This window comes from Dermacentor silvarum, chromosome 5, assembly GCF_013339745.2.
Source record: "Dermacentor silvarum isolate Dsil-2018 chromosome 5, BIME_Dsil_1.4, whole genome shotgun sequence".
Taxonomy (NCBI): Eukaryota; Metazoa; Arthropoda; class Arachnida; order Ixodida; family Ixodidae; genus Dermacentor; species Dermacentor silvarum.
This window is the reverse complement of record NC_051158.1, coordinates 152,326,674-152,338,175: the sequence shown is the minus strand read 5'-3', so window position 1 is coordinate 152,338,175 and position 11,502 is coordinate 152,326,674. Positions and strand designations below refer to the sequence as shown.

The window sequence follows — 11,502 nt, the reverse complement described above, 5'->3', positions numbered from 1 at the left end:
GAAACAAAACGCACCATTACATATACTCAACATCTATTGTTCTCCCAAGTTAAAAAATGTAACTTTCGCAGCCCTCTTCAGTCGTGCCCTGAAGGCTGCGGGCAGGGACCCCCTGGTGATCGTGGGCGATTTCAACGCTCACAGCACACTCTGGGGGTACGTGCGTGAAGAGAAGCGCGGGCGCAAGTTGGCGGAACTTGCGTCCACGCTGGGCCTTACTCTTCACACCGACCCTGCACATCCAACGCGGGTGGGTAACTCCGTAACTCGGGACACGTGTCCGGACCTTACCTTCACCAAAAACATTAGACACGCAGAATGGGCCAACACCGAGGAAACCCTCGGCAGTGACCACTGCATACTCAACACCACCGTCCGAACCAAACCATTGGCAAGATCCCACGCCCAAGCCCGCTTACCCGACTGGACAAAGTTCCGGCAAAACTACACTAATTCGACCCCTATCCGCGAACAAGGTTACCACGCGTGGTCACAAGAATTGGTTACACACCTTCGTTGGACGGAGACTCAAGTTCAACTATCGGAGGCCACGCCGGAGGTGGACAACCACCTCCTGCACCTCTGGGAGGCGCGGCACTGCCTCGTCCGCAGATGGCGCCGCCAAAAACACAATCGGAAGCTTAAAATTCGCATCGCCGAGCTCACCCAACGAGCGGCAGAGTACGCGGCCCAGCTCGCCGACTCGAATTGGGTGGACCGATGCAACACGGCCGCTAGACAAATGTCTAGCCGGAGCACTTGGCGTCTCTTTCGCGCCTTGATCGACCCGAGTCAAACCAGAGCCGAGACACAAAAACATCTCCAACGGGCTATCCATGGCTTCGACGGAGACACCTCAAAATTAGCATGCAAACTACGCGATCAATACCTCTGTATCCAACATGACCCCCGAGGGCCAGCGTTCTCGTATGCAGGTTCCGAGAACGCGGAGCTCGATCAACCGTTCCGGCTCCATGACCTGAAGGCGGCCCTGACTAAAATGAAGCGAGGAACGGCGCCGGGAAGAGACAAAATAACAGTGAAATTACTTGCCAATCTTCCCGACCCAGCCTACGACGCACTCCTCGCATACATAAACTCAATCTGGCTTGGTGAGGCACCCCTCCCGATCGAATGGAAGACCGCTCTGGTCACTTTCATTCCGAAAGCCGGCAAAGCCATAAACACGGACAACCTCCGCCCCATCTCCCTCACGTCTTGTGCGGGAAAGCTGATGGAGGCCATGGTGCGAGATAGGCTGTCCGAGTTTTTGGAAAACCAAAACGTATTCGCAGACACCATGTTCGGGTTCCGCCCGCACCGGTCCGCGCATGATGTCCTCCTTCAACTAGACCGCGAAATTCTAAATCCCGTCGAATACCCCCTCAATGACAAGGCAGTACTCGCCCTCGATTTGAAGGGGGCTTTCGACAATGTCACACACGACATAATACTGACGCACCTCTCCCAAACCAACTGTGGACACAACACGTTTCAGTACGTTAGGCAATTTCTCGCCGACCGGCAATCGTATATCCGGATACAAGATGAAGAGCACGGCCCCTACCAATTAGGCACGAGAGGTACCCCGCAGGGCGCGGTCCTCTCACCTCTACTATTTAATTTGGCAATGATGAAACTCCCGGCTCAGCTGGAGAATGTAGGAGGCATACAGCACGCGCTGTATGCCGACGACGTTACCATCTGGGCTAAACACGGATCGGTAGGAGACATTGAAGCCAACCTGCAGCAAGCGGCGGAGATCGTGGACGCCTACGCCCGCCGCTGTGGCCTTCAATGCTCCCCTGCCAAATCGGAATTCGTGCACATTCACCCCTCGCCAAAGTGCACTACCAAAATTGAACTGTCCCTAGCAAACGGACCCATCCCAGAACACGATGAGATCAGAGTACTGGGTCTCGTTATTCATAAACACCGCCGAGTCGACACAACACTGGCCAAACTGCGCAGGGTGGGGGACCAGGTGGGCCGCATGGTCCGCCGGGTCTCCAATAAACGCGGGGGGTTACGGTGCAAAGACGCCTTGCGGCTGGCGCACGCATTCGTAACCAGTCGAGTCTTGTACTCAACTCCTTACCTCCACCTTCGCAAGTTTGATGTGAACGCCCTCGAGGTGGTTCTCCGCAAAATTTACAAGCGTGCTCTCGACCTCCCGGTCAACACGTCCAACCAGCGCCTCCTGGGCCTCGGAATGGTCAACACCTTCACGGAGCTCCGAGAAGCACACTTGATGAACCACTACACAAGACTCTCAAAGACGCCGTCGGGTCGCCGCCTTCTTGCCCGATTACACATACAACATCCAACACTAACGGAAGAGCGCGTGCGCATCCCCGAAATCTGGAGATGCGCCCTGCACGTGCGCCCTCTTCCGGCCAACATGACACGAGACGACCACAGTGGCCGGCGCCTCGCGCGGGCAGAAGCCTTGGCACGTCACTATGGGAACAAACATGGAGTATTCTACGTGGACGCCTCCGGCCCACACCATGGGGGTTGGTACACGGCCGCAGTCGTCCATCAAAAGACCGCGGTGAACGGCCTTACGTTCAAAGCACAAGACATAACACATGCGGAAGAGGTGGCCATCGCGCTCGCCGCCGCACATCAGGACTCGCGGGTGATCATCACCGACTCGCAAGGGGCCTGCAGGAACATCGAAAAGGGCTTTATACCTTATTTTGCATACCGCATACTTCAAAGCAGCGATTATCTCGGGGCCCCCGCGTCCCGCACGATAATATGGACTCCCGCGCACACGGGTCTCGAGGGCAACGAAGCAGCTGACGCCGCTGCCCGCGCGCTTACTCTCCGGGCATCGCCCTCGCCTCCCCTCAATGCGGACTCCGAACCCAATCCGGCTTTTACCTTTAAGGAAATCACCCAACATTACCAATTCGGCCACGCAATCTTTCCTAAGCCCTGTAAGGGCCTCACGAAGGCGGAGGAGCGTTTACTCCTTCGCCTCTATACTAAAACACTGCTGTGCCCGGCAGTCCTAAAACATTTCGACCCTGCTTGCACAGGGGAGTGTCCACACTGTGGGGAAAAGTCTTCGGACATTTTCCACATGGTGTGGGCATGCCAATCCACCCCGCACCTTCCCCCTATACCCAACCCTATCCGGGAGGACTGGGAGGCGGCCCTGCTCGGCTGCTCCGACCTGGCGAGCCAGAAGGCCCTGGTCGTGCGTGCCCAAGCCGCGGCTATAGCCAATGGGCTTCTGTAATGAGGAGCCCACCTAGTATTTATAAGGAACGTCCCTTAAGGATCGGTCCACACCCTCCCTGTCAATACTTTGGCCAATAAAGTTTTTCAGTCAGTCAGTCAGTCACCGATAGTGAAGTCAGTCAGTCACAGCGCGTCAATCTCCGCCAGGATGCCCGCCGTTGGGAAGTAGCGCTGCGGGGCCATCAGCTCGCGCCTGGGGTGGGGCTGGGGCTGCAGGATCGCCGTCGGCCTCGACGATACCGTGGGTGGTGGGCAGAATGTGGCGGCCAGCAGCTCTGCGAGCTGCGCACTGGTGATACCGCGTGCCACCGCGATGGAGAATGCGGGGCAGCGCGGCACACGGGGCCGCAGGATCCCGCCGAGGATGCGCCAGGGACGCGAGCGAGCTACGCGCATCGTCAAGGGAGAAGCACAGACTGGCCCAGCTCGCATTGCGACGCTGCCGCGCATGGCGACGACAGACAGCGTCCAATCGATTGTACAGGGTCCAGTGCTCCCTCCTGTCCGTGCGGATCGCTTTGCGCTCCGCTCTGCGACGCGCAGCTCGCAGGTTGAGCTGCTTTATGTCCGGCACAGGGGTTCCAGCCGGCACCACACAACGGGTCGTTGCCGCACGCGCACAGACGGCGATGTGCCGGAAGAGGCCGCCCTCCGAGACTGGCACTGCAGCACACAGTTCCCGGAAACGCGGCCAGTTCACTACACTGTAGCTCCTCGTGGGCAGGTGGGCGGCAGCGTGAGGCACGAGGAAAATCGGGAAGTGGTCCGACCCCCGCGTGTCGGGGCTGCGACGCCAGACGTAGTGGCACCGCTCCGACACGAGCGAGAGATCGATCGCACTCCCCGCACAGCCGCGTCGAACGAACGTGACACTGCCGGTGTTGGCCACGAACAGGCCGGCCCGCAGCACGGACTCCAACAGACTCCGACCGTTCGCGTCGTCGCGTGCACAGCCCCACGCAGAGTGATGGGAATTGAAGTCCCCACACACCACGAGGTCCCCCCCAACACGATCGCACAGGCGCCCAATGAACTCCGTGTCCCAGCGCTTACAAGCACGAACGTAAACACTGGCGACACATGTGTCTGTGGATCCGACACGCACGGTCACTGCCACGCACTCGGCATTCGCGCACGGCAAATCGTCGACGCGCACTACGGCCTGGGCAAGGCCAGCACGCACGTAAACTGATGCGCGCGACCGACCAGCCGGGTGGGAGGGGTCGGCGCACGGACTGGCCGTGCATGACGCCAGCTGGCAGGTGGTGGCACTATGGTACGCCACGAAGCCGCGCAGATTGAGCTCCCCCGCAAGCACGTACGTTTCCTGCAGAGCAAGAACGTCGCACTCGCCGAGAAGAGTCCCATCCGCGAACTCAGGATGACGGCGGCGCATGGAGCGCACGTTCCATTGAACGATGCGCGGCCGCTGTACCCCGGGCGTACTAGCCATGATGAGCCAGGGCGTCATGCATTGCCAGTGCCGCCACACACATGTGACGCACCGGCGAGTCGGCTGGTACCGAGTGAAGGGCCGCACGAAGTGCCGACGCGAGAGCCGTTGCGACCAGCGCGCGCGTGTCCTGCGTTGGGGTGCTGGGGGGCCGCGCCGGAGCACTGTTGTTGGTGGTCGTGGTGGTCGTTGCGACTAGCCCGCGCGCGTCCTGCGTTGTGGTGCTGGGGGGCTGCGCCGGGCCGCTGTTGTTGGCGGTCGTAGGTGCTCCAGTGTCACCGGTCAGGGCGTCCCGGAACGAGCGACCAGGTTGCACCGGGGCGGAGGGGCGCCGCTCGGGAACCCGTGATTCGGCGGGCCGCCGCTGCGAGGGGGGGGCCGGAGGTGGGGCAGCATTCCGGGCGATGGTGAGCGCCTGCCGACGCGTGATGCGTGGCTGAGTGCTGTCCAGGATGCAGGCCACCCTTCGTTCGAACTGCCAGTTGGGGCAGCTCGGCTCCGTGGCAGCATGTGGGCCGCCGCAGTGGAGACAGCGAGCCCGCTCAGCCGTGCAGGCACCCGCGGGGTGCCGCCCGGCACATCGCAGGCAGCGCTCGTCCCGATGGCACGTCACGGTGGCGTGGCCGAAAAGGCCGCAGCGACCACACTGCAGGGGACGAGGCAGCCGTGGATAGACGACCCGCCGCTGTCGGAAGAGGTGAACCGCCGCAGGCACCATGGTACCGGCGAAGCGCAGGACGACGGCGTCGCCGTTCCTCGTGGCCGAGAGTACCGGCGCGGACGACTCCAGGCCCTCGACGATGGTGGACTCGTAGAATGCCGGGTCCACGGCGAAAAGCGTGCCACAGCACGTGTTGAGGGCCAGGGCTTTCGCCCTCACGTGCACGTCGCTGATCACCCGGACAGCCAGCAGGGCCGTGAGGTCCGCGCCCGCAAGCGCGTCGACGGCCACCACGTTCCGGCGGATGTTGGCTCGCACCCGGTGCGCTCCCGGGACCCCGGACAGGAAGGCGGCGATCGCATCGCGCGATGTTGCCAGGAAATGCGCCTTCCTGCTCGTAGGTCTGTACAGGACCGTTTGGCAGCTGGCCGGATCCTCTGGTGTGGGAGACACGGTGGCGGGCACCCTCGAGGGTGCGGAGGGCTTTGGGCGCGGCCCCAGTAGATGGGTCTGGTTGCCTCCGGCAGAGCCTTTCGGCAGCGACCCCGGGGGGCACGCCTTCATGGCCCGCAGCAGAAGCGCCCGAGCGCGCGCGGCTGTTGCGGTTTTTCCCCTTCTTTTTCTTTTTTTTTCTGCTTTGCAGCGCGCGGGGGAGATGACGCGCTGAGCCGCTGCGAGGGAGCGAGCGGAGAGGGGCCCCCGTTTGCTCCGTCGTCTGCTACAGGCCGCAGGTGGGAGGGGCTTGTCGGCGCATGCGCCGTGGTGCCAGAAGCCGGCGCAGCCGCTGGGCCGGCGCCCGACACGATGGCGCACGGGGGTCGGCTCTCCTCTGGTTCAACGACCTCGGGGATGGGTGGCAGGAATGCAGAGAAGCCGCGCTGTTGCTGCCCTGCGGCGCCGTCCGCCCCGGCGATCCGCGAGGAGGACGAGGCAGCCGGCGATCGGGGGGTGCTGCTCTCGTTGTCGGGGGCAGGTACGCCATGACACCCGCCCGCGCCTTCATCCCCGGCCGCCCGCGGGAGTGACTCGGCGGCCATCGTGTGCTCGCCATCGAGTGGGGTGGCGGGGGAACGTCCGAGCTCCGCGGCTTCGTGTCCCGCAGTGCCGTCCGCCGCCGCCTCCCCACGTGGGGCTGAGGAAGGCGACGGCGTGTGGCTGTCGCGGGGTTGGGGTTGCTCAGACGTTCCAGGGTCCCCCTCGGTGGTAGGCGGCGGCTCGTCTTCTTCCCTTGTTTCGCCTCCGAGGCCCAGGGGGGAGGCTGCCGGCGAGCAGGTAGAGGAGCCGTCGGAGGGAGACGACGGCCTGCTGGTCGTCGATGATGCGGCGGAGTCGACGCCGTCAGCTGGCGATGAGGAGTTCGTGTGGCTGCTTGATGGGGACGACGAAGAGGTGGTGTCGTCCCGTTCGGCCGGGCTTTGCAGCTCGGTCATTTTGAGGTGCCGCCGCGGGATCCTGCGGGCACCGCGGGTTCTCAGTGCGGCTCCTTTGAGGAAGGTGGGCGAGAGCCGCTTAGGTGTCCCTTCTTGGCTGGCCTGGGGCGACGGGAACATGCGGCTCGCCTCCTTCAGTAGGAGGTTCAGGGCGCGTGAGCGTGCCTGAGGGGTGCCGGGCCGTAACTCGGCTACACCCTGTAAGATGTCATCGCCCATCTTCGGGGCGAGTTCAGGCAACGATGAAGGGTCACCCATTCATGCCTGCTCCCTTGGGAGCCCTAAAAAGGGCTACGCTCGAGAGCGCGGTCGTGGGAGAAGGCAGACGGGTGAAGGTGGGCGAGCAGGAGAAGCGACCTCTCTCAACGGGAGGTCAGCGAGCTTTCACTTTTTGTCGGGGTGTGCCCACAGGGTTTGACGGGATTCACGAGGCGCGGGCTCGCCAGATTGTGATGGGGAAAAACAACGACAAATTCGCCGGTATCCAGTTGGGCCCAGGATCTCTTTAATAATGACACGGCAGACGGGAGCTTGGTACATGAAACACAGACTTTAACAGACACGCTAGCACGATACAGACTAGTTACATACACATGTATGTGGGCTATAGTTCGGAAGTTGTCATTCCATATAAAACACGTGCCTAGCACTCATGCTTCAACACTCGCCCGTGTGCATCGTCGTTGCGGTGCCCGTGACGGTGGTTGTGACGGTGGAGCGTCGTTGTGGCTACGTCGCTGCTGTCGCGCCGCACCTTGTCGCGACGTGGCAGCAGGAAGAAAACAGCAGGCCGGTAGAACACCAGGCCACAGCTGTAGCTGGCCAGTAACGCCTGGCCTGTAACGCCTCGGCCGCTATAACGTCGGGCTCGGTCGGCGGACAGGTAGCTCAGGCGCCCCGGTGGCCAGCAGGAAGCACTGCACCAGGCCGCTATCACAGCAGGCCGCTAGTACACAGGAGAGCAGAGCCACGAGCGGTATCCACGACCAGGTCCGCACGGTAGCAGGACGCCCGGTCGCCAGTCCTCGGGCTCGCTCAGCAGGCTGGTAGCTGGTAGCTCAGGCGTCCCGGTCCAAGCAGGAAGCACTGCACCAGGCCGCTATCACAGCAGGCCGCTGGTGCGCAGGAAAGCCCAGCCACGAGCTGGATCTCTGACCGGGTCCGCACGGTAGCTGGACACCCGGTCGCCGGTACCCGAGCTTGCAGCCGCCGTTTTTCAAGCTTGCGTTCGAGGCTGCCGCTCACTCTCACGCTCTGCGTGCTCTCGTCCACTTCTTTGTTCGTGGCACGTGTCGTCATCTTCCATTACCATCATCACCAATCCTCTTCTAGTAGCCACAACACAATCATCATTCGAAGCAGGTCTTCTCGCCACCGCACGCCACTATCCACATCATCACACAGGCGCAAGTTGGAATCAGCTAGCGCAAGACAGGGGTAATTGGAGATTGCAGGGAGAGGCCTTCGTCCTACAGTGGACATAAATATAGGTTGATGATGAGAGATATTTGTTTGTAAGCAGCGCCAGTCCCTGCCCTGTTTTCCTGTAAGGTCAGGGTGTAGGTAGCTGTGTTTTTGTCTCTTCGGTTTTCGAGGATGTTGTGGATGTCGTGCTGGTGTATCAGGAGTTCCTCGTAGGGATCCTCGAGCAGTTTGGTCGGCTATTTCATTTACCTTGAGCCCAGAGTGTGTGGGGCACTACATTATCGCGTGGTGCCATTCTAGGGTGGTGCACATAGCATGCAGTGGATTTAGTGTGGAATGGTGCTCGTTATATGTGAATGGTCCGCTGCCTGGGAGTACGTCATGACCAATCGAGATTATTCTTCTGCCTCTGCATCTAGAAAAGTCAGCCTAGGGCTGCGGCCTCCTCCGTGCAGGCGAAAGGGGTCCGAATGGAGCCAGTTATCTTAGTATTATCTTAGTATTGTGAATTTATTGTTACTCTACACACGTCCGTGTAGTATATGTCTGGATTTATTTGATATTTGTTTTGTAAGGTCTTTAATCGTGCTTTTCTTCTGCTATGGTCGTGTTCCCTGCTGATGTTCTTTGGAAGTCGAGGTTTTGACGGAAGCCAGTCTGGTCGGGAGGCATCATGAAGAAGGGTAAAAAAAAGGACACCGACCACTTAATGAATACAAGAAAAGACGTTTCGGCTCCCCTGACGGGAGCCTTGCTCACAATGAAATCATGTTCTTTGGGATTGCTGAAACAAATTTTCCCTCTTGTATGTGTTAAGTAGTAAAACTGCTTCTTCCCTGCTGTACTGCCCACTCAGGGGTATCTGACCTTTTGCAGCAGGACCCTTCCTAATTCTGTTGAATTCATATGCTCTCGGTGTGCCACGACTACCACCGTGGTATATTCTTCATATGTGTCGTAAATACCAAGAGTGTCCACTTTCTTGATGTCGTGTTTTTGCTAGCTCCAGAGCAGTCTCATATGCTGCCCTGATGATGGCACTCACTTTGGTCGTCTTGGCCTTATTTAGCTTTTGAAAAGGGAGGCGAGTCAATGCTGCAAGCTGGGTCCTCTTCTTACTTGCCAAAGAAGTCATCCTTGATGGATGCTGCACAGGCGTCGTCGGCACCCCAAATGACGATGTCTTTAACGCCGTCGAGTGTGCTGTATATGCAGCATAATTTAAAACCAGTCTGAATCTCAGCTGGCAGGCCCCCTCGCGCATTCTTAACCCATGTGGAGATTTTGCTTGTCTCCTACGGTGGTCCGAAAACATGCTTTATTAGATTTCTTAAAACTAGTTTTGCTTTCTATTTTGTTGTGTATATTTACTACACGTATACAAATAATGTACTAGTAAAGCAGGCACCCATGTGCTGCTTGAACTCAGGCGTGTCAGAGGAATTCCATTGCCTCGGTACTTTTGCTAGCTTTTTTCATGAATATAGGTAGAAATTTGTTGGTAACATAGATTGGGTAGCTTCATTAATTTCGAGAAAAAGGACCTATGTACAGCAAGTACAGTATTTTTCTGCGTGTGAAATACTTTGCAATACAACTTTGAAACCATCAATCAAAGGTGCATTTTCTGTTCAGGAACTGCAGGACAGCATAATCAAGCATGCTTGATGACGCCACTAGGGATCGTATTCACGGAAAATCACATTCGGAGGTAGTTTCACTTTCCCGAGATTTCGCAAGAATCGGCACTGCATGCCTGCACACAAGCGTCGGGAAAATCCAAAAGCTATCGTGGGCCGAGCCATGAACTCTCGTGAAAGTGAAACTATCGCTGAAAGTGATTGCCAGAGAATACTACCGCAACTGTGGCCTGTCGGAATAGAATGTTCCGACAGGCTTACAAATCGACAGGCCGACACCGACAGGCAGACGCCGACAGGCCGACACCAACAGGCATACGAACGACAGGCCAACAAACCGACACGCTGACAGGCTTACAAGCCCACAAGCCAAAATAACATATAGCCGACCAGCCGACAGCCTGTAAGATTTTTGACTGGGAGAGCTTCCCGAAAAAGTAAAAAAAAAACGTTTCCGTACTGTTATTTTTTCAGCGTTTTCGCAGTCTAGGTTTCGAGATATCCGTAGTTCTGAGACGTGGCGTTTCGTGATAAGGGGTGAAAAACCCATGGAGTTGACACAGTGCGAGGGGGAAAATTCGACTTGTCCGGTAATTGGAGATATCAGACTTCGAGTTAACGAGGGTTTACTGTATTTGCCAAGATATGCACGTATGCCTCCTGTACTCCTTGATTACGCAATGCTTCTATGAGTGCTGGTATCTCTGCTGAATGAAATGCTTTTTCACAATCTATCAAAGCCATACAGAGAGGTTGATTGTACACCGCAAATTTCTCAATCACCTGATTGATGACATGGATATGATTCATCGTAGAATATGCCTTCTTGAAGCCAGCCTTTTCTCTTGGTTGACTGAAGTCATGTGTTGCCCTGATTCTATTGGAAATTATCTTAGTGAATATTTGATACAATATTGAAAGCAAGCTAATCGGTCTACAATTTTTCAATACGTCAACGTCTCCTACTTGTGGATTATACAATTTTGGCGTTCTTCCAGCTTTCTGGCACACTTAAGGTCTTAAGGCATTTTGTGTAAAGGGCCGCAAGCTTTTCAAGCATGATATCTTCTCTATCTTTGAATAAATAGACTGGTATTCCATCTTGTCCAGCAGCTTTTCCCCTGGTGATGTCTTGCAAGGCCCTTGTAACTTCATCGCTAGTTATAGAAGGAGCCTCTGTATCCTGTTCGTTAATACTTCGAATGAAAATTGCTTGGCTGCTCTGGGTACTGTACCAGTCAGTATACAATTATTGCCAAGTTAAAATTCAGACATAAGCCAACCTAAATTTGGGGATGGTCTAATGTGAAATTTAGGGACAGCCCCACTTACATTTGTGGATGGACTAACCTATAATCGGGGATTGGGTCAACCAAAATTTGGGGTGGGCCAACTGAAGTTTGGTTGTTAGCTTTCGCGAAATTTTGATGTGGGCCAAGTTGGAATTTGGACATGAGCCACCAGAAGTTTAGGGGTGGGCCGAGGTGAACTTAGTGGTGGGTCAACATAAATTTTGGGTGGGCCAACTGAAATTTGCGGGTGGGCCAACAGCCTATTAGGCGGTGGCCCAGGTAATCTTGTGGGCGCGTCAGCCTAGATTTTGGGGTGGGTCAACTTGAAACTTCGGGTTGGTCAACTCAA

General features: G+C 57.2%; 1 protein-coding gene across 1 annotated transcript; it reads right to left on the bottom strand.

Moving 5' to 3' along the window:
- Window positions 1-5,926: 5,926 nt before the first annotated feature.
- LOC119454494 (proteoglycan 4) lies at window positions 5,927-7,015 on the bottom strand. Its single transcript, XM_037716408.1, has one exon. It carries the CDS (start codon window positions 7,013-7,015, stop codon window positions 5,927-5,929), a length of 1,089 nt encoding a protein of 362 aa, XP_037572336.1.
- Between the last annotated feature and the right edge of the window lie 4,487 nt (window positions 7,016-11,502).